The sequence below is a fragment of the Myxocyprinus asiaticus genome, chromosome 49, assembly GCF_019703515.2.
Source record: "Myxocyprinus asiaticus isolate MX2 ecotype Aquarium Trade chromosome 49, UBuf_Myxa_2, whole genome shotgun sequence".
Lineage (NCBI taxonomy): Eukaryota > Metazoa > Chordata > Actinopteri > Cypriniformes > Catostomidae > Myxocyprinus > Myxocyprinus asiaticus.
Window position 1 is genome coordinate 15876118 of NC_059392.1, and position 21034 is coordinate 15897151.

The 21034-nt window shown below is 43.5% G+C and overlaps 3 protein-coding genes across 9 annotated transcripts in view; all 3 read right to left on the reverse strand.

Annotated features, from left to right (window-relative positions):
- The window catches only part of LOC127438086 (uncharacterized), a 54227-nt gene extending 37243 nt beyond the window's left edge, over positions 1-16984 (reverse strand). The window contains exons 1-7 of the mRNA XM_051693364.1: positions 16973-16984; positions 10756-10966; positions 10446-10670; positions 10015-10325; positions 7712-7764; positions 6376-6778; positions 1678-2536 (exon numbers count right to left, since the gene is read on the reverse strand). Of these exons, the coding sequence (XP_051549324.1) occupies positions 1678-2536; positions 6376-6778; positions 7712-7764; positions 10015-10325; positions 10446-10670; positions 10756-10966; positions 16973-16984 (2074 nt within the window). The remainder of the gene's footprint in view (positions 1-1677; positions 2537-6375; positions 6779-7711; positions 7765-10014; positions 10326-10445; positions 10671-10755; positions 10967-16972) is intronic.
- Positions 1-21034, reverse strand: part of LOC127438264 (uncharacterized) — a 67306-nt gene that overhangs the window by 5733 nt on the left and 40539 nt on the right. For 2 of the 4 annotated variants that reach the window (XR_007896702.1, XR_007896700.1), the window contains exon 15: positions 17027-17158. The exons of 1 other annotated variant lie outside the window; for it this stretch is intronic. Coding sequence is in view for 1 of the 3 variants with exons in the window: in XM_051693725.1 (XP_051549685.1) it covers positions 17118-17158 (41 nt within the window). In the remaining 2 variants the exon portion in view is untranslated. Of the gene's footprint in view, positions 1-16977; positions 17159-21034 lie in introns of those variants that run through there. One more of the 4 variants, XM_051693725.1, reaches the window with a different exon arrangement.
- Positions 7-5075, reverse strand: LOC127438277 (uncharacterized). Of its 4 annotated transcripts, none has more exons than XM_051693762.1 (4): positions 5035-5075; positions 4702-4774; positions 3907-4236; positions 7-3665 (listed from the first exon to the last, which is right to left on the reverse strand). In XM_051693762.1, exon 4 carries the CDS (start codon positions 2504-2506, stop codon positions 1499-1501), a length of 1008 nt encoding a protein of 335 aa, XP_051549722.1. In that variant the 5' UTR covers positions 2507-3665; positions 3907-4236; positions 4702-4774; positions 5035-5075; the 3' UTR covers positions 7-1498. The 4 variants fall into 4 exon arrangements, with proteins under 4 accessions (XP_051549722.1, XP_051549721.1, XP_051549719.1 ...); XM_051693761.1 differs by having other exon boundaries at positions 7-3745; XM_051693759.1 differs by having other exon boundaries at positions 7-4236.

Consider the following 21034-nt stretch of genomic DNA (forward strand, 5'->3'; position numbering starts at 1 on the left):
GCAAAAGAAAAATGTAACATTATTGTGACAAACCATTTTACAAATATTTTTCTACAAGCCAATGTGTGTGTTCATATTAAAGGAAACATACAGTCACTATGAGAGCAGTGAAGCATCTCTTAACTTTACCAGCGTTATTAATGCTAATGAAAACTAAATTAAAATATTTTTGTTATAAAAATAAAAAAAAATAAAAACTTAACTGGGAAAAACTGAACTAAACCAAAATATCTTTTTATAAAAAAACTATTTAACTAAAAATAACTCAAATAAAAGCCAACCAAATAATTTTACAGTATTTTATAAAAATCGAAACCTTTACAACCTGCCTTCATTAAATATAAAATCGCCACTATAATGACATCAACACCAGATTGCCCTGAGAAATGTAACATTAACCATTTTTAAACGTTAGCAGAAAACACATTTACTCTGCCAGTCCTAAAATACTAAAACAAAAATCAAATATACTTACATTTAAGATCCTAAAAAAACAACAAAATCATGTACATATAAAAAAAATTTACATTTATTAAAACTAAATTAGAAATTCAAAATTATAACTAGTAACCCTGTCTCTTAACTTCTGTATTTATTTAACAAACATTTAGTCTTAAGTATATGTTCAAAATATATTTTTGGTAAAACTTTATGGCAAGATTGCATTTGTCATCTAAAAATGAACAATACTTTTACAGCATTTTATTTTCTGAATATTCACAATTAGGTGTCATGAACAAATATTGAACAATGTATTTTTATTGGTAGATATGGAGAAAAAAAAAAGGACAGTGCACAGTCGTGTATAGCACTCAGAAGGACTGTTTTCCAAAATTTTTATTAATAAATTGGGACATGTTTAAGGGATTGTGGGTGATTGAAAGCCACGAAAGCTGCACTTGATGCATCCTCCAAAATATGGCTGCCCTCCAAGGGTCCTCACAATTAAGACGGCCTTAGACGGCGTCCTCTGGCGAACATCGACGGGAGAATAGTGTTGCTGCTGCCGCAATTGACTAGTAGGCTCATTGTAGATTGTGCTTCATTTACAAAAATTGCCTGCGCAATTTACATCGTGCAATTACTGGCACATGAAACCATGCAGTAAAGCAAATTTTGTTTAAAAGAGATGTTTGTGTACATATTCTTTCGATCATATCAGCATTCTTTCATGAAATAATGATGAAATAACGGAGAAAAGTGTTATAACCTGTCATATATCCTGATGCGTTGTGTAGTCAAGCGCACTTTCGGCATGTTAAAGAGATAATTCAGGTGTTTGTGTAATGGGCTCTTAGGTCCCGCTTAGTAGGGGAATACTACAACGTTACCCTGGAAGACCTAGAAGTGACAGGATCTTAGTCCCCACCCCTATTCAGAGAGTCTCCAAATGCACCATTTTTCAACGTTTCCATTACTTCATCAGTCCATTCAGCTACATGGCTCCTTATAATATATGGCCCAGAGCTGGCTTGTGTTGTACAGGTTGGAACATTTCCTATGTTAGTTTCAGCCATCCTTTCAGAATGTCTAGACTGATCAGACACCTTAGCTGCTTCAGCACCTCGTGTACAATGTCTACTACATCGCCACATGAATAACAGATGTATCGGCCATCGCTGTCCCTCAGGGGTTGTCTTTTTGGATGGTTCTGTTGCAACCATACCCTACTATTACCATGTACTGTCTGGTAAAGTTCTTCTTGATGGGCTGCAATCTTTTGTATAGCTGCATGCAGTTTTTCTAGGGTTAGCGTAGAGGAAGTTTGCTCTGCATCAGCATTAACTACTCTAACGCGGGTACTGGGTTTTGGATAATTTTGCACTTGTGTCTCCTCTTCTTCGGACCAGGTGATTGCAGCTTGCATTACCTGAACAAAAGTCAAATTTGCGTCCTCTTTAATTCGCCTTTTCATTACACGCCTTAGAAAATCATCTCGAAGGCCCAGAGCAAGTTGTTCTTTTAACACACTTTCGGCATCTGGCACTCGGTTTGGCTCTCTGCGCTGAACTCGGCTGAGTCTCTCTTGTAAGTCATACGCGTATGAGCGTATTGTCTCTCCTTGCATTTGCTTACGTTCATAGAAATCTTTCAGTCTGGTTCCGACTGGCACTTTGTCTCCATATGTGTCTAGTAAGACTTCAAAGATATCGTCAGCAGACTTTTCACCACCACCCAACATGAACCTCACAGTTGCTTTGGCTTCATCCTTAAGATGCTGTTTTGCCAACTCTACATGATCTTCTGCAGGTACTTTCATCATTTGGAAGGCTGATTTCATTGATGCAACCCATTCTTCGATGCTTAACTCTCCTGCCTTGTCTGAACGACCACTGAATTCTGGTAGTTTTCTGTCTCTGGGAATATAAATGGCAGATGGGGTCGAATGCGCAGTAGCTTGACATTCGATTACAGTTCTGGCCAGTGACGGGCCTTCACTCTGTTCAGTTCTGGCTTGCTCGAGTGCTCCCGCCTGTTCTGCAAACCGTCTCTGTATCTCCGCCATCTCTCTCCTCAGTTCCTCAAGCTCTGCGATCTTTCAGCTTGTAAGGCCTGGGACTCGTAACACACAAAAAGATAAGACTGCCTAGTTTGTATCCTGTTCGTGATGCCAAAATGTAACGGGCTCTTAGGTCCCGCTTAGTAGGGGGGACCTACAACGTTACCCTGGAAGACCTAGAAGTGACAAGATCTTAGTCCCCACCCCCGGTGCTTTGAGTCTCAGTATACACAGTAAATGTGTATATGTTTTAGCTTACCTATTGTATAATATACTGCAGGAATAAGAAGTGTGGGCTTCAGGCAGTTAAGTGTCAACACTGTGGCTTCCTGAAGAATAAAAGTGAAGTAATAACTTAAGCTCACGTTCCCACCCCCCCAAACCAAATAGTGTAAGTGAGACGCCCCTACTCCAAGGTAAGTTCCACAAATAATTATCAACTGTATTACTTAACAATTAATAATTTATTTTCTCTTTTTTAGGAAACTGTGAATTCTTCTGAAAAGGTTTGTTACAATTAAATCAAATAATGAAATAAAATAAAACAAATAACAGTTTCTCTGAATTTGTCTTACAAACTTTGAGTCTTCAAGGCTTAACAATTTCAAACATTATATAACACCCCTCAGATATAAATTCTTTAAAATGAATTTCAATATCTGGACACGTAAATTAACTCACTAGTAACACTGGATGTTATTAAACTCTGAATCAATCAAAGACTTTTGTAGTACAATTCAAATGATCCACTTCAAATTACTCTGATGACTCTTAACTTCGTTCAAATGACTCTTTTGAATCAACTTTATGATTCAGTTTCCATTTGACTCAGATTCACATCAAATAGTTCAAAATCACAGTTCAGGTTCACAATTCAGATAATAACTCAGTTCAGTTCAATTTAACTCAGTAAAATGTTTATATAGGTGTGTGTAAAGAACATTTGTACCAGATTGTAGCAATGATGACTTTGATGCGTCGACTTTGCGATGACTTGTGATGACTTATGATTTATGATGACTTGTAACTTGTGATGACTTGTAACAGTGAAACAAAACATCTGAGACAAGACAATGAGGAGATGTCGTCTGGTTGGCAGGGTAATAAGCACAAAAAACACCAGAGAAGCTTCAGCGCGGCTCAGTCACAGCACGCAGGCGGCCCACTTGAATAGGGTCGATCCATAAAAACAAGAAAAACACTTCTTGAAAGCAAATTTTGATCGTCTGCAATTGTCTGGCTCTTCTGAATGCCAAAAATAATCAGAAAAAGGGAAAAAAAAATCACTCAGATCGTATCACGATCTGTGACACGATTCATAGATGACTCCAAAAACGCAGTATGATTCTACAAAAACTTAAATTCAGTATTACACCAGAAACAACAATGATTTGAATTAAACTCACGGCTTTAGCAACTCTTTTTCGTGCTCTCGGCCAGTCTCTAACTCCGTTCTCCGTTCAATGGCGCAATCAACCGAACTTCTGCTTCAACTACATCTACAGTTTCACACGATCACGTCGTTGTACACTTAACTCACAAAACTTAAACTGACTGTGTGCCTCTGCCGTCCTTTACATTTTCAGCGGAGAACATGTCTACTTCTTACACAGCAATCATGGTGTGTCACTCTTCTCGCGCAGCTCGACCGTCTTCTCCAACGTCCAAGGCGAGACTGACTTCTACTTCTCTCTCACGCACAATGTAGACAGCGCCACCCACCAAAATAAAAGTCCCTTAGAGAAAAATAAATCACCGTTACATCTGGATCACAGTAGTGCAGGTGATACTGTTCAGTCCCAGCAGAATGTGTCATATAACGGTTGTCTGCTGCATCCTTCGCTATATAGCGCTCAGAAACGGTCAGCAAGATCGCTATTGCATGCAAATTGCATTCTGCACACATTTTGTGGGCATGTTTGCGCTGTTGGCTGATCTGCATTATTCTTTTAGTGAATTGGGCGCTAAACCAGTGCAGACAGTGTGTGCAAATAACTGGCGCTTTTATTGGCTGCAATTCATTCTTAGTGATTTCCCCCATATAAATGTATATCTCTGCCACATGTCCAAACAAATGTCATTCCAGGTGCCAGAAACTACAGAGAATGTCAAGAAACCGCCAGGAAAGCAGTCTTATCGCCTACATTTTGAAATGTATTTTACCCTTGTGTGTTATTGTTAAGGGCATACAATAATCATACCTGGAATGTGTAGTAGTAGAATCGGCAATAATTGTCTGAAATTGAAGTTCATGTTTTCACTTCTTTATATAATCTGATATACAAGATAAGACACACAAAAGCATACTGTATTGACTACTGACAAAGAATATTGTATAACTTTCTTTGTCCAGAGAAGATAAATATACACACAAATGCATATAACATTTCTCTGACACATTTGTCATTTTGCATATTCATTCATTTTTAATGCTGTGTTATTATAAAATAATCATTGTGAACACACTAGGAGGTATGTAGAAAAGTTTCCGAAAATGTAATTTATTTTAAAACAGAAGATCCTGTTGTACCTACCTATGTTGAAGAGTTCTTTTTTTTAAATCTGTTTCTTGATGCTAAACCAAGTGATCTGATGAAATTATTTCCTCCCATTTTAAGTCTGGAGATGACAACACCCACTTCAAGCTCTTGTTGTTGAGCAACAACAGTGATTGCTTAAAAAAAGTATAGAATGTAAGCACTGACGAATTGCGATGAAGTAAACAAAACCAGAAAACTACATGCTCAATTTACTTTAATGTTTGAATACAGTATGCTATTAAGCACTGTCTTCACATATTGACTATACAAATATTGTATTTATCCGAATACACACGTGCAGTTTGAGAGTATCTGTGGGCTGACATACAAGTTTTTTGTTAATACCTCTGATAATTGTGAGACTGCAGTGTAAAGACAACATAAAACACAATTCAGTGTGCAAATAGATGTAAGAAAGAGCAACAGCAATTCAGCATGCAAATATTATGATGCCACAGCTGTTGGTTAGATATAGCAGACTGAACACGTGGTGAATGTTGGATTTTCAATCTTTAATCTTGATTTTTTTAAGAATACAATTTATTAATCCAAGAATAGATATCACACCTAAGGCTGAAGTTATGTACAAAACAAATTTTGAATATGCATACAGTCTACACATTAAGTTATAAATAATGTATATGAGCATTCAGCAGCCATTTTACTGTATATGACATCACTGTATCATTGTTGATTGTTGCTAGGTGATGATCTCAAAATGACAGTTGTGACTGATGTGAGACTTTAGAATTCGCACACAATGACATTACTGCACCAGTTCTGATGGAGACACAGCAGATTTACATGCAGTCATGTGAAACGCCACATTCTAAAATTAACAGGCACAAAGACAGATAAAAGGGATAACACATGATAACACAACTAGACATTGAAATTTTTATTCATTTTTTCTTTCATTTTACTTTTTAATTTCTCACCTCATAATTTCTGTCATTGTCAATTCAGTTTTCTGATGCCTTTTTCATGCTGAGGTAAAACCTGTGGAATCAAGTATTCAAATACTACAATTTACACTCGTAAAATCTGAAAGAAATTCAGAATATCCAGTTTAATGCAGTTTAGTGAATGATGCTATACAATTTTACTTACCACATCCACAGAGCTGCTATTAATAGAAACTGGGGTAAAAACAACAACAGAGTGACTGTATAATGTCCAAACGCACTGCTGTCCAAATCTATGTACAAGACATATGGCTTTGTTACAAATACAAGACATACTGTATTACTTATTTGAACTGTCAAATTCAAGAGGTCATCTGAATGAGAGCACATATTTTACACTAAACCACATGTATCATGAGAGTTGTGTTACCTCCTGCATCACAGGAATGCTCTTGCAGCTCCTCTCTGCTGATTGAGTCCAGATACAACTTATAGTGAATCCATCTGTTACCTGTTGTCCATTCTTGTACCAGATGTAAATATTATTGTTATTCAGAGTGCATTTGGTTGAACAGCTTAATGTCACTTTCTCATACAATGGCCGGGCTGCTTGTCTTCTGTGTATCTGATGAAAAAGATCAGTGCGTTGATCTCTGGCAATGAGCCAAGAAAACGTTGGAAAATCAATTTTTTGTAAATTTATAAATAAATTATACATAAATTGATCATCCTTGGGAAAACTAAAGGCCCCAATATACAGTTTTCCAAATAAGTTCTCCTTCGTTCTTCGTTCAGGGTTAAAAAGAAGTTCTAAACATCTGAGAATCAACATACTGTTTGCAAACATTCAGACACCGGCCACACCACTGATGGAGGCATTTAGAATTAGACTAGATTTCAGTATCTGAATCTGAAGCAGTATCTGATTTCAGTATAATCCTGCTTAGAGGATAGTGTTAACATGTGTGGCTTGCTGTCTTGGGCGAAGGCCTCAAGGCTCAAGGCTTGACCTGAGCTTGAATACCCCCCAGCCCCCAACCCCCAACCCCCATCCCCCATTAATAAATAGATAGGTGGAGAAAGGGTAGGTGGAGAGATGCTGTAAGACCTGACGCCATGTAGAGGTAAGTGGCTGCTTATATACGCTTACTCTGGTGATGTTATTGGTCGGATTAAATGACCTTGCTCCTCCCGAACCTAGTTTATAAAACTATGTGTAAAACCTCAATGAATGTGACATAAAAATGCTTATCAATTCTATGGGTAGAATTCACATGAAGTCAGTATAAAAAAACCTCTCCATGATGATTTAAAATAATATATATGCAGTAGAAATGTCTTGTTTGCATTCTGAATTCATGGAACTATTGAGTTAACACGTAGCAGCCATATAATAGCGCTATTATTGTAATTTATGATGACATTGATACTACAAAGATGGATGTATAAAATAGTGTTAATATGTGGAATACATACAAAAGAATGGTGATAAGAGAGGCATATCTTACTTTGGGCAGATGTGTGAATGGCATTCACTGCAGATAGCACATTGTGAGTATTTTAGTAGATTTGATTCCTTTTGTAGAGTAATTAAAAAATAAAAAATTGCATTACATGGTCTTGGAAAATGTCTCTATGCGAATGATTGTTCAGATGTAGGTCAATTTGCACCAGCTCACTAGTAACTGCACGCTGGTATGTTCATGTTGACTGATCTTGACTGACTTAACATAAACAAAGTAGGATGAACTTTAGGTCACACCAACCCATGACGTGGACCAATGTCAGTAAGGTGTTTAGCAGCCGGCGAGAAGTTTTCCTAAAAGTTTACCCAGATGAGCTGTTACGAACCACCGAAACGAATGCAAAAACACCTTCTTTTTGACCAGATTCTAAATGACGTCACACCCCATAGTTCTTCGATTTCGTATGAAGTTTATCAGGGCCTTTAGGTTGCTGCTGGAAGTGGTGTTAGTTAGGTCAGCAGGGTGTGCTCCTAACATCCCAGTATAGTATTGTGGACACAATACTGTTAAAAGGCACCGTCTTTCAGTTGAGACATTAAACTGAGGTTCTGTCTCTCTGTAGTTTAAAAAATCCAAAGCATTTCTCGTAAAGAGTAGGGGCACAACTCCACCAATAGCTGGTGTGTGATGAGCGTACTGGCGCACGATGGCTGCCATCGCATCATCCAGGTGGATGCTGCACACTGGTGGTGGTTGAGAAGAGTCCACTGACCTGTAAAGTGCTTTAAGTGTAGTGTCAGAAAAATGCTATATAAGTGTAAAATTCATTCATTCATAATGATAACAGGCTTTGAAACTATTGAAATAGTAAAAGCACAACTGTATTGAAAGAGAAACTTTAAATCACAAACAGTGATAGTAAGACAGCAAGAATAACTCCAGGTGAACTAAAGTAACCTATTCTTTTAGTGATGATCCAGAATCTGAGTCGCTCATCTTAACATCTGTTCTTCATCTGTTTAAGCTACTTTCCCTCTTAAGTTGGCACAACTTAAAATTTTAAGGCAGCATGAACACTTTCTTTTTTAAATTGAGACAAGATTGACTTTATTTTTTTAAAGTGTACCTGTGACCATGAGAATAACTCCAGGTGAACCAGAGTAAGAGTTCCTATCAGTGATGATCCTGAATTGATATACCAGCTGGAAAAAAGGCACACTTATGTGAGAATGCTGTTTGTAGACTGCAACTTGGCATTCAGCACCATAGTGCACTCCAAGCTTGATGTGAAACTCCGGGCTCTGGGCTTAAACAGCTCGCTGTGCAGCTGGATCCTGGACTTCTTGTCAAGCAGATGCCAGGTGGTTAGAATGGGTAGCAAAATCTCCTCATCACTGACCCTCAACACTGGAGCCCTGCAGGGCTGTGTTCTCAGCCCACTCCTGTATTTCCTGTACACACATGACTGTGTGGCAACACATAGCTCCAATGCCATCATTAAGTTTGCTGATGATACAACGGTGGTAGGTCTGATCACTGACAATGATGAAACGGCCTACAGAGAGGAGGTGCACACTCTGACACGCTGGTGTCAGGAGCACAACCTCTCCCTCAACATCAGCAAGACAAAGGAGCTTGTGGTGGACTTCAGGAGAAAAGACAGAGAACACAGTCCCATCACCATCAATGGAGCACCAGTGGAGAGAGTCAGCAGCTTCAGGTTCCTCTGTGTCCACATCACTGAGGAACTCACACTCACACTCCACACTGAGGCCATTGTGAAGAAGGCTCATCAGTGCCTCTTCTTCCTGAGACGGCTGAGGAAGTTTGGAATGAACCGCCACATCCTCACACGGTTCTACACCAGCACTGTAGAGAGCATCCTGACTGGCTGCATCACTGCCCGGTATGGCAATAGCACCTCCCACAACCGCAAAGACCTGCAAAGGGTGGTGCAAACAGCCAGACACATCATCAGAGGTGAGCTTCCCTCCCTCCAGGACATATATACCAGGCGGTGTGTGTGAAAAAAGCTTGGAGGATCATCAGAGACTCCAGCCACCTAAGCCTAAGGCAGGCGGTATCGCAGCATCAGGACCCGCACCAGCCGACTTCATGACAGCTTCTTCCCCCAAGCAATCAGACTTGTGATATCTTGATCTCTCAATCAATATACATCAACACTGCACTTTATTAATCTTATTATCTCACACTAGACTGTCTTAAATTATAATCTCTCTTAACAACACGATGGCAACTGACTATCAACTGACAGCCTGAATGTCAATACAGAACAATACAAACTAATGTATATTTTATATATACTATATATACTTTATTTATTGTATATTGTGTGTATGTGTATTCTATATTGTATGTGTATTTTATATTGTGTGTATTGTATACTGTACAATATTCTATATTGTGTGTATTGTATACTGTACATTGTATATTATTATTTGTATATTGTGATGGTGTAATTATGTGTATATTAGATATGTAAATTGTGATGTGTAAATCTGTTTATTGTAAATTGGTATATGTCTCATCACTGTCATGACTGCTATGTTGCTCGGAACTGCACCCAAGACTTTCACCCACTATTGCACTTGTGTATATGGTTGTGTGACAATAAAAGTGATTTGATTTTGATTTTGATTTGATTCTCCAGAGTTGCTCATCTTGACGTCTTTGATTCTCAGTGTGTTTCCCACATACTCCACACGACCAACAAACCCTGAATCTTTATGCAGGTCCAGGAAATCTCCATGCTGAATGTAATGCCAGAATGTTTGAATTACTGTATAACCAGTGGGATGTGAGTATGAAGAGGAAATGTCTACTGTTGAGCCTACCAAAACACAGACTCTTGTAGAGGTGTAATTCACATTCCAGCAATTACTCTTAGAAATGCCTGAAAGAGTCACAGACTGCTGCTGTAAAATTCACATTTTAAAAGATGTGCAGATACAGACATGTATGAACCAACATTGATATTCCATTAGTGCTTTATAAAAGAAAATGTCACACTCACACATGGGAGAGGAGGTATTTTTAAGGTCAGGAGAAAGAAAACAGGAATAGCTGACAGGATCTACACTGGATGACACATTGATGCTTCTGGAATGAACATCTTTCATATATTGCCATTTTGTTTCCATTAGTAATTCTGAGGTAGTGCAGGAAGTATCACAGGTCAGTTCAAGTACTCTCTGATTTCTCTGCTCTGTTGATTGAGGATTAATTTTCACCTGCAGGACTAAATATGTTAAATATTAAGAATATATTATTACAGGACAAATTAAGATAGCTAGAATCCCTAACCAGAATCTAGCCATATTTACCTGTGACTGTCAGATTGACTGCTGATGAGCTGAGATGTTTAACTCCATTCTTCTTAATGAACATGAGGTGATATTCTCCAGAGTCTCTCAGTCTCAAGTCCGTTATTGTGAGTGTTGAATGTGTGTTTGTGATCTGATGTTTCACTCGTCCTGAGTAATCAGAGTCTACAGTCAAATCTTCAGGTTCATCTTTGTATCTCCAGTTCCCTATCTGTCACTCACTCGACGTTGTGTCGATGTAGTGACACTAGGGGTCACTCTTGGGAGCCCGAGACACCTCTGGTCTTTGATAAAAGACCAATGAAAATTGCCGAGTGGTATTTGCATGCCACTCCCCCGGACATACATGTATAAAAGGAGCTGGTAAGCAACCACTCGTTCAGATTTTCTCTTCGGAGCCGAACGGTCATGCTCACTGAGCTGAATTCCCACAACTGTTCTTCACCTCTGCTGGATCTGACGGCGCATTTCAGCGGCTTCTCCCTCCTCTGCACTGGTGCACTGCAGAGAATGCCCCTGGGTGCTTCGGCAGAAATAAAAGAGTATATTTCTCTAAAATAGTATATTTCTCTAAAAGAGCGGCACACACGGAATGTCTTTTTAAAGACGCGTCTTTTTAAAGATGCCTTTCCTTTGTGTGTTATTCCTGGTTGCGCTCGTTATCTCTCGCCTTCTGACGGTCATGATCACTGTCTTTCGTGTCTGGGCACTGCTCACGCGGAGACAGCATTCGTGGATGGGTCATGTACTCATTGCGAGAACATGTCCATGGCAACGATGCGGTCGCGGCTTACCTTCGTAAGAAAGCAAGCCACCCTAGAGCCACCTCCCCGCCTCGGTTCTTCTACCCACGGATATGAGGCCAGCGCAGCTAGTACTGGGGGCGATTTGGGGACCCCAATGGGACTGCCTCTGCCGGGTATCCCCCCGCGGACCTCCCATTCCCCAGCATACTCGTCTGCCCCGATCGGGCTTCTGGATGAGTCCGCCGGCTCGTCTCACGGCGATTTCGACCTCTTATTCGGAGCCCGTGAAAGTAATGAACTCTCGAGCGCAGCATCAGAGAGTGGGCTTGTCTAGTCGGATGTGGAAGCCTCAGCTGGGCTCCTCCCTTTGGGTGCGGTCGCCCAGTCACAGCCTGACGCGGAGATGACGACATGCTTTCCCGGGCAGCCTCGAGTGTCGGGCTAGAGTGGAACCCTCCTCTCTCCCCTGAACCCTCGCGGCTCGATGATTGGTTCCTGGGCTCGTGGTGCTGCTCAAAGCCACGCCCCGCCCCCATTCCTTTCTTCCTGGAAGTGCATGAAGAGCTGACAAGGTCGTGGGAGGCACTTTTTACTGCCCGGTCCTGATCTTTCAGCTTCCCCGCCCTCGCTACCCTCGATGTTGGGGCGGCCAAGGGCTATTCGGCAATCCCCCCGGTGGATAAAGGTGCTCACGGTGCACCTACGCCCGCAGAGCGCCGCCACCTGGCGCGGGTGCCCAAAGCTCCCGTCCAAGAACTGTAGGTTTACGTCATCTCTGACGGCCAAGGCCTATGGTGCTGCTGGACAAGCCACCTCTGCCCTGCACTCCATGGCTCTCCTGCAAGTCTGCCAAGGCACTAAAGGAACTGCACGAGGGTAGTTCCGCCCCGGGATTGATGCAGGAGCTGCGCTCAGTGACCGATCTCGTTCTCCGGGCGACGAAGGTCACAGCACGGTCTCTCGGGCGGGCGATGTCCACCTTGGTGGTCCATGAGCGCCACCTTTGGCTCAACCTGTTCGAGATGGGAGAGGCCGACAAGGCACGGTTCCTTGCTGCCCCCATTTCCCAAGTTGGCCAGTCCGGCAACACCGAGGACTTTGCCCAGCAGTTCTCAGTGGTGAAACGGAGGTTATCTGGAACATCCTGCCCCGGCGTGGCTCAAGATACTGCACCCTGTCTGCTAGTCGCCAAGGGCGTCCCCCTGCAGTGAATGCACCATCTCCACCGCAGCCCACCCCTGCAGTCCGGCCCCGGCGTGGACCCCACTGCAGGAAGCAGACGCCACCCGTCTCATGGCCGCCAAGTACCCACGAAAGGCTTCGACACGCCCCTGAGACGGGCGACCCAGGGATAATGAAACCCGCTGCTCTGAAGCTGGTAAGCAGACCACTCCATCCCCTGGTCGAGGGCCGGGAGGAGAATCTTTTGTTACCTTTGCATTTAATTGTGCTGCATACCCAAGAGTTCAGCAAGGGTGGTTTCCTTGTTCCCTGGGTCATGTATCCAGTGTGCACGGCCATCATCACAACCACCATCCACCACTCTATTTGGCAGGTTTGGCGCTCCAGTGGCGGTCTCCCCGCCCCTGAGCGCCCAGTTGTGGCACAAATCTGCCCCCGATGTGACAGTCTCCACTGGTCACAAGGACAGGCCTCTTCCTCCCCCGTCCCAGGCTGTTCCTGGGGTGGTCACAAGGAGCCAGGTAAGTACTTCAATGTTCCTGAACTCAGCATGGCCACAACATGGTGTGGCACCTCGAGCTCTGCCCCGCCGCGAGGCCCCACCCGCCAGTACGTCCAACGAGATTGTCCCTTTGGTCCCCCTTGCGCGGAGCTTGGATGCGTGGCTTGCGCTTTCCAATCCGTCGTGATGGCTGATCCGGACCGTCCAACTCGGCTACGCGATTTAGTTCGCCAGGTGTCCGCCCAGGTTCAGCGGTATCCACTTCACCTTGGTGAAAGACGAAAACGCTGCTACCTTGTGTGCAGAGATCACCACCCTCCTACGGAAGGGTGCGATAGAACCTGTCCCTCCGGCCGAGATGAAGAAGGGGTTTTACAGCCCCTAATTCATTGTACCGAAAAAAAGCGGTGGGTTGCGGCCAATCTTGGACCTGCGAGTACTGAACCGGGCTTTACATAGACTCCCGTTCAAGATGCTGATGCAAAAACGCATTCTGGCAAGTGTCTGGCATCAAGATTGGTTCATTGCGGTAGACCTGAAGGACACGTACTTTCACGTCTCGACACAGACCCTTCCTGCAGTTTGCATTCGAGGGTTGGGCGAATCAGTACAAGATCCTCCCTTTCGGTCTGTCCTTGTCACCTCGCGTCTTCACAAAGGTCGCAGAGGCAGCTCTTGCCCCGTTAAGGGAGGTGGGCATTCGCATTCTCAACTATCTCGACAATTGGCTAATCCTAGCTCACACAGGGACTTGGTGCTCTCGCACCTCAGCCAATTTGGGCTTCGGGTCAACTGGGAAAAGAGCAAGCTGCTCCCAGTTCAGAGCATCTCTTTTCTCGGTTTGGAGTTGGACTCAGTCTCGTTGACAGTGCACCTCACAAACGAGCATGCACAGTCGGTGCTGTCCTGTTTGAAGGCGTTCAAACAGAAAACAGCGGTTCCACTGAAACTCTTTCAGAGGCTCCTGGGGCATATGGCATCCTCAGTGGTGGCCACCCCACTTGGGTTGATGCATATGAGACTGCTTCAGCACTGGCTTCGGACTCGAGTCTCGAGATGGGCATGGCACCGCGGGACACATCATGTGGTCATCAAACCGGTCTGTCACCACATCTTCAGCCCTTGGACCGACCTCACATTTCTACGGGCAGGCGTTCCCCTAGAGCAGGTCTCCAGGCACGTCGTGGTCGCAACAGATGCCTCAAAGATGGGCTGGGGCACCGTTTGCAATGGGCACATTGCGTTGGCACATCAACTGCCTCGAGTTGCTGGCAATTCTGCTCGCCCTGCGGAGGTTCCGGCCATTGATCCAGGGCAAGCACGTGTTAGTTCGGACAGACAACACAGCAACGGTAGCATATGTCAACCGCCAAGGCGGTCTGCGCTCTCGTTGTATGTCACAACTCGCCCGCCGTCTCCTCCTCTGGAGTCAGCAGCACCTTATGTCACTGCGAGCCACTCACATCCCAGGCGACCTCAACACTGCAGCGGACACGCTGTCACGGCAGGTTACCCTCATGGGAGAGTGGAGACTCCACCCTCAGTTGGTCCAGCTGATCTGGAGTCGATTCGGACAGGCACAGATAGACCTCTTCGCCTCCCAAGAATCCTCCCACTGCCCGCTCTGGTACGCCCTGACTGAGGCACCTCTCGGCATAGACGCTCTGGCACACAGCTGCGCAAATATGCGTTTCCCCCAGTGAGCCTACTTGCACAGACTCTGTGCAAGGTCAGGGAGGATGAGGAGCAGGTTTTCCTGGTAGCACCCTACTGGCCCACCCAGACATGGTTCTCGGACCTCACGCTCCTCGCGACAGCCCCCCGTGACAGGACCTTCTTTCTCAGGGATGGGGCACCATCTGGCACCTGTGACCAGACCTCTGGAATCTCCATGTCTGGCCCCTGGACAGGATGCAGAAGACCTAAGCGGTCTACCACCCACAGTGGTAGACATGATCACTCAGTCTAAGGCCCCCTCTACGAGGCACCTGTATGCCTTTAAGTGGTGTCTGTTCGCTAAGTGGTGTTCTTCCCGACGGGAAGACCCCCAGAGATGAGCAGTCGGATCGGTGCTTTCCTTCCTGCAGGAGAGGCTGGAAGGGTGGCTGTCACCTTCCACCTTGAAGGTGTACGTTGCTGCTATAGCAGCACACCATGACACAGTGGACGGTAAGTCCTTAGGGAAGTATGACCTGATCATCAGGTTCCTGAGAAGCGCCAGGAGGCTGAACCCCTCCAGACCGGGCCTCGTTCCCTCATGGGACCTCTCTGTAGTTCTTCAGGGTCTACAGAGAGCCCCCTTTGAGCCTTTGCAGTCAGCTGAGCTTAAGGCACTCTCCTTGAAGACTGCTCTCCTGACTGCACTCACTTCCATCAAGAGGGTAGGAGACCTGCAAGCATTCTCTGTCAGGAAAACGTGCCTGGAGTTCGGTCTGGGCTATTCTCACGTGATCTTGAGACCCCGACCGGGCTATGTGCCCAAGGTTCCCACGATCCCTTTTAGGGACCAGGTGGTGAACCTGCGAGTGCTGCCCCAGGAGGAGGCAGACCCAGCCCTGTCGTTGCTGTGTCCAGTGCAAGCTTTACGCATCTATTTGGATCGCGCGCAGAGCTTTAGGATCTCTGAGCAGCTCTTTGTCTGCTTTGGTGCACAGCGGAAAGGAAGCACTGTCTCCAAGCAGAGGATCGCCCACTGACTCATTGACGCCATAGCTATGGCATATCATGCCCAGAACGTGCTGCCCCCGGTAGGGCTACGAGCCCATTCTACCAGGGGTGTAGCGGCCTCCTGGGCCCTGGCCAGAGGTGCCTCTCTAACAGACATTTGCAGAGCAGCGGGCTGGGCAACACCCAACACCTTGCGAGGTTCTACAACCTCCGGGTGGAACCGGTTTCATCCTGGGTAGTGGCACGCAATACAAGCGGATAAGCCCGGGATAGCCGGCCCCCATGCGATGTATATCTTCCGCTAATTCATTTCCCTGTTGGCAAACCGCGTCTTCCTTGGGCAGAGCCCCCTCTGCCACAGTCTCCATGTTTGTAGTAACTCCTCCCCCGTTGAGTAGGATCTACCATGAGACTTCTCCACATGATCGGCAAGACCACGTGACATATTTTCCACTTAAATATCCCCCCCTCTCTCTGGGCGAGGTGTGGTCTCCGCGGTGTCCTCCCCTTGGGAGGGACACCCCCCGACTAGACCTTGTCAGCCTAGTCAGATAATCTCCCTTTTTTTAAGGGAGTGAAAAAAAAAGAAGGGGAAAGGAGGCCACGACTGGGCTAGCCTGTCTCTATCTTTTGGGTAGTCGACTTGTCCCCAAAGGGCCGTTCGACACATAACTATGTTGGGGGAGGTTTCTTGTCGGCCTGGTGTGCTGGCTACGAGGCACACAGTTGTCTGCCCGTCACACACCGCCAGTTCACATAACACAGTTCAGCCAGTTGCGGCATTTTGTATAGGGACCCCTAGTGTCACTACATCGACACAACATCGAGTGAGTGAAAGATAGGGAACATCATGGTTACTTGCATAACCTCCGTTCCCTGATGGAGGGAATGAGAGGTTGTGTCCCTCCTGCCACAACGCTGAACTACCCGCTGAAATGGCCGGACCTTGTCTCAGCTCCTCAGCATAAAACCTGAATAAGTGGTTGCATACCAGCTCCTTTTATACCCGTATGTCTGGGGGAATGGCATGCAAATACCACTCGCCAATTTTCATTGGCCTTTTATCAAAGACCAGAGGTGTCTCGGCTGTCAAGGGTGACCATCAGGGAACGGAGGTTACGCAAGTAACCATGACGTTTTTTCTCTGTTTCTGGCTGAACCAGAACACATGTTTGATGTTAATGTTTGAATAAGAGCACTTCAGTGTTACTTGAGTCTCACTCAAAGCACAAATGTTCTGTTTCTCACAGGTCACAGGTCGTTTCTCACAGGTCACGGTCCAGTGACCTGTGTCCTGTTTGAAAGCCTGCAAAAGAAAAATTTTACATTATTGAGACAAACCAGTTTACACATATTTTTTCTACAAGCCAATGTGTGTGTTCATATTAAAGGAAACATACAGTCAATATGAGAGCAATGAAGCATCTCTTAACTTTATCAGTGTTATTAATGCAAACAAAAACTAAATTAAAATATTTAAATAAAAATTAAAACTTAACCAGAAAAACTGGAAAAACATATCTGAAAAAATTAAGCTAAACCAAAATATCTTTTTATAACTCCAAAACTATTAAACTAAAAATAACTAAAATAAAAAGTCAACTAAATAATTTTAGATACAGTATTTTCTAAAATCAAAACCTTTACAACCTGCCTTCATTAAATATAAATCACCACTATAATGACTTCAACACCAGATGGCACTGAGAAATTTTACATTGTTTTGTTTTTTTGTTTTTTTGTTTTTTTCTCCCAATTTGGAATGCCCAATTCCCAATGTGCTCTAAGTCCTCGTGGTGGCATGGTTACTCACCTCAATCTGGGTGGCAGAGGATGAATCTCAGTTGCCTCCGCGTCTGAGACAGTCAATCTGCGCATCTTATCACGTGGCTTGTTGAGCGCGTTACCGCAGATACGTAGCGCGTGTGGAGGCTTCACGCTATTCTCCGCGGGATCCACGCACAACTCACCACACGCCCCACCGAGAGCGAGAACCACATTATAGCGACCACGAGGAGGTTACCCCATGTGACTTTACCTTCCCTAGCAACCGGGCCAATTTGGTTGCTTAGGAGACCTGGCTGGAGTCACTCAACATGCCCTGGATTCAAACTCACGACTCCAGGGGTGGTAGTCAGCGTCTTTACTCACTGAGCAACCCAGGCCCCCCATTCATATAATTTCTTAATGTCAGGCGTGAAATGCCATATTACCCTTGTGCAACCCTGCATACACAGGCGTGAACATTGTATTTTGGCTTCGCTATATGCAACGCATTATTTAATTTAATTTAAACCGACTGATCTCAGTTCAGGAGACTCTGGGCTGTCAGTAAAGGGTTAAACTTTCGAAGAATTGAGTCATGTGACAAAACAACATGGTGCCGATCACAGCAGAGTTTGTCTTTGGGAGAAACGGCAACAAAACTACATCTGAAAAGAAACCTAATTAAGTTTTTACATTGAAACCTGTTTTAATCAAGAGTCTCTAGTTTCATCCGATATGCCATTTTTAAAACTTGAGCAATTTATTGCAAAATTCCATGCTGCTAAACACAATGTACACTAATGTGTACAACAGCACAAGGTTTTTATTAAAAATCATATATACAGTGTATTATCACATTGAGAGAGAAAAAGTTGCTTTCAACGGCTTTATATGGTGTTAGGATGAAAATACAGCGTTTTTTGTACTGTTCAGTGCAGACAGACAGTACACTGGAGGTTAAGTCATTCACTAAATATGGAGCAAGGGAGCATCCTATAGCTTTGCTATGAAGCCAAGTGCATTCAATGCAAACTTCCTATCAAATATTTTGATTGGTAAAATGCTAATTTATGATTGGTAAAATGCTTCAGAACTGGCTATTACTTGTTTGTTTGACAGTGCAAAGAGAGAACATTGAGAATTTGTTGCCAAAGTAGAAAAAAAACACTGTAACATAAAAGTTAATTCAAGTCAAATCATTTTTATTTGTAGTTTATTATTAGTAGTAGTATTTGTGCTTTTCCCAATACATGTTGCTCCAAAGTGGCTTTACAGAAAATCAATCTTCCCATGTCTTGCCAACTTTCTACCAGCCACATAAGGACATTCCAGCTTTAAATACAGAACACTTTTTTTTTTTCCAGCGGGGCTCCAGCATAAGACACTGCGCAAAGGCTAAAGAGGTCCATCTAAAGCTTGTTTTCATAGAAAACAATTGAAAAACAGGATGGACGGACACAAAAATGCTATCGGTGTGAATGAAAATGAAAACCGCTTTAAATGGGATCATGAATTGAGAAATCAAATTTTCCTTGATCTTTTGACATGTAAGAGGTCATAGTACTATAAAAACTTACTGTAAGTTTCAGAACTCAAAACTTATTCGTTAGTCCAAAAAATGAATAAAAACCAATATTCCTAAACAACTCATTTTCTACTTCTTCATCTGTATTATGTAATAGAGATGAATACATCAGCACAAATCTGCCTCTGCATAAACAGGTCAACGCCTACTTCTTCATCATCGCCTCTTTGGCCCGCCCATAGGTTCGCGATTAGAGCAGTGATGAGACGAGAGTCGGCACGGCAGGGATAAACAGGGATTATTGGAGCAACAAGAGGTTCGAGATGCCTGCAAAGTTTTCAAAACGTTGTGTAGTGCCAGGTAATGGAAAAATAGACTCTTTGCATTTGATTCCTAATGATCCTAACATTAGGGAAGAGTGGCTGATGTTTAATTTAATGAAGTGCCGGATCGCGTCAGTAAGACAGTGTTTGTTTGTTCGCTTCATTTTACTGTGGATTCTTTTTCAAACAAGACACAGTTCAACGCAAGCTTTTCAGAGAGATTTAAATTAAAAGCTGATGCAGTGCCAACTATACTGGACCCGACAGTAATGTCTCAACAGACAAGTGTGAGTATCCATGTTAATTGTATAGCTTCATATGTTACAGACTGTTAGATATGTACTGAGTAAATTCTAATTTAAATAAATGTTGTCACCTAAATTTCCAAGCTTAATATTAGAACTATTCATGAGAAACTATTCACTGGATTTATGTTGTTTAGTTTTCTTTTGATTTGATCCTAGTGATTTCAGTCGAACATGTGTATTAGTTTTAATGCGTGCTTCGTGTCTCGTCGCATCCAGCTTTCAATAATAATTGCCCGTAGCATGTTCTCATTGTTTAACTTGAATATTGCTTTCAGAGTGCCACAGATGTACCTATAGAGTATTAATAGAAATCTATTTAGACAATCTCTTTCCTTTTTAATGAAAACATGGCTCATTGTAATGAACAACATATGCGTTTGTCACTACACTGAATATATGATGAACGACAGTGCAACAAACACTGGTAAGTTTTATCCTGTATACGTTTACATGTTGCACTGTAATTATATCCTTTGACAATTATAAATGTGCTAGCACCAAGTATTTAAACTTTAGTTGGCACTGTTGTTAGGCCTCATGTATTCAGATAGAAGACAAAGGCAGGCCTAACAGTCATAAAAACCTAACTCAAGCCCCCACATTCCAAATCGTAAATCTTGCTGATAAAAATCGCGCCAAAATCAAACAAAGGGAGTCCAAAACAGACTGCAAATTCCATGAAGCTTTGCTCACTAAAGGATCAAACTCTCAACTCCTATTGGATGAGGCACACAACAGAACGTCCCTCAAACGTGACATCATCAGGAGTTGAAATACCTCTGAAATGCTTCTAGAATTCGCTTCCAGCGACTTTGTTTGCAGCGTGTGGACGCAGCTCTTCGCTGCTCTCCAGTGCAACCTCGTGGCACAAGGAAGTAACGTCCGACTTGAAACTGTAGCCATACAATCTCCATCTCGCTGGACGAGTTGAGATTACTCTGTTTTCAACCAAACACTCTAACGGATCCAAAGGAGACCGCCGAGCAATTCGCATCTTCATCCGTTTGCCTACAGAAGTGAAGAGATTAAAGATTTCTCTTCCATCTTCAATCAAGTCGACATTTCTGAGTTCTCCGCCAGCCCGCTGAGAATCAACAGCCATACCGCCCGCTGACAGAGCGAGGAAACGGCCTCCCGTCATCACCCGAGCCTCAAGGAACCGGGTCAGAGTTAAAGGACGGAGGAAAACACATTCTACCTAGAATATTATAGTGTGTTATTCTTGTGTTTCAAGGTTTTTTGCTTGTACAGTTTATGGA

What these genes read in the sequence shown, in the direction of transcription:
- LOC127438277 (XM_051693760.1), bottom strand. Translation starts at nt 2,506, where the DNA reads ATGGCGGAGATACAGAGACGGTTTGCAGAACAGGCGGGAGCACTCGAG.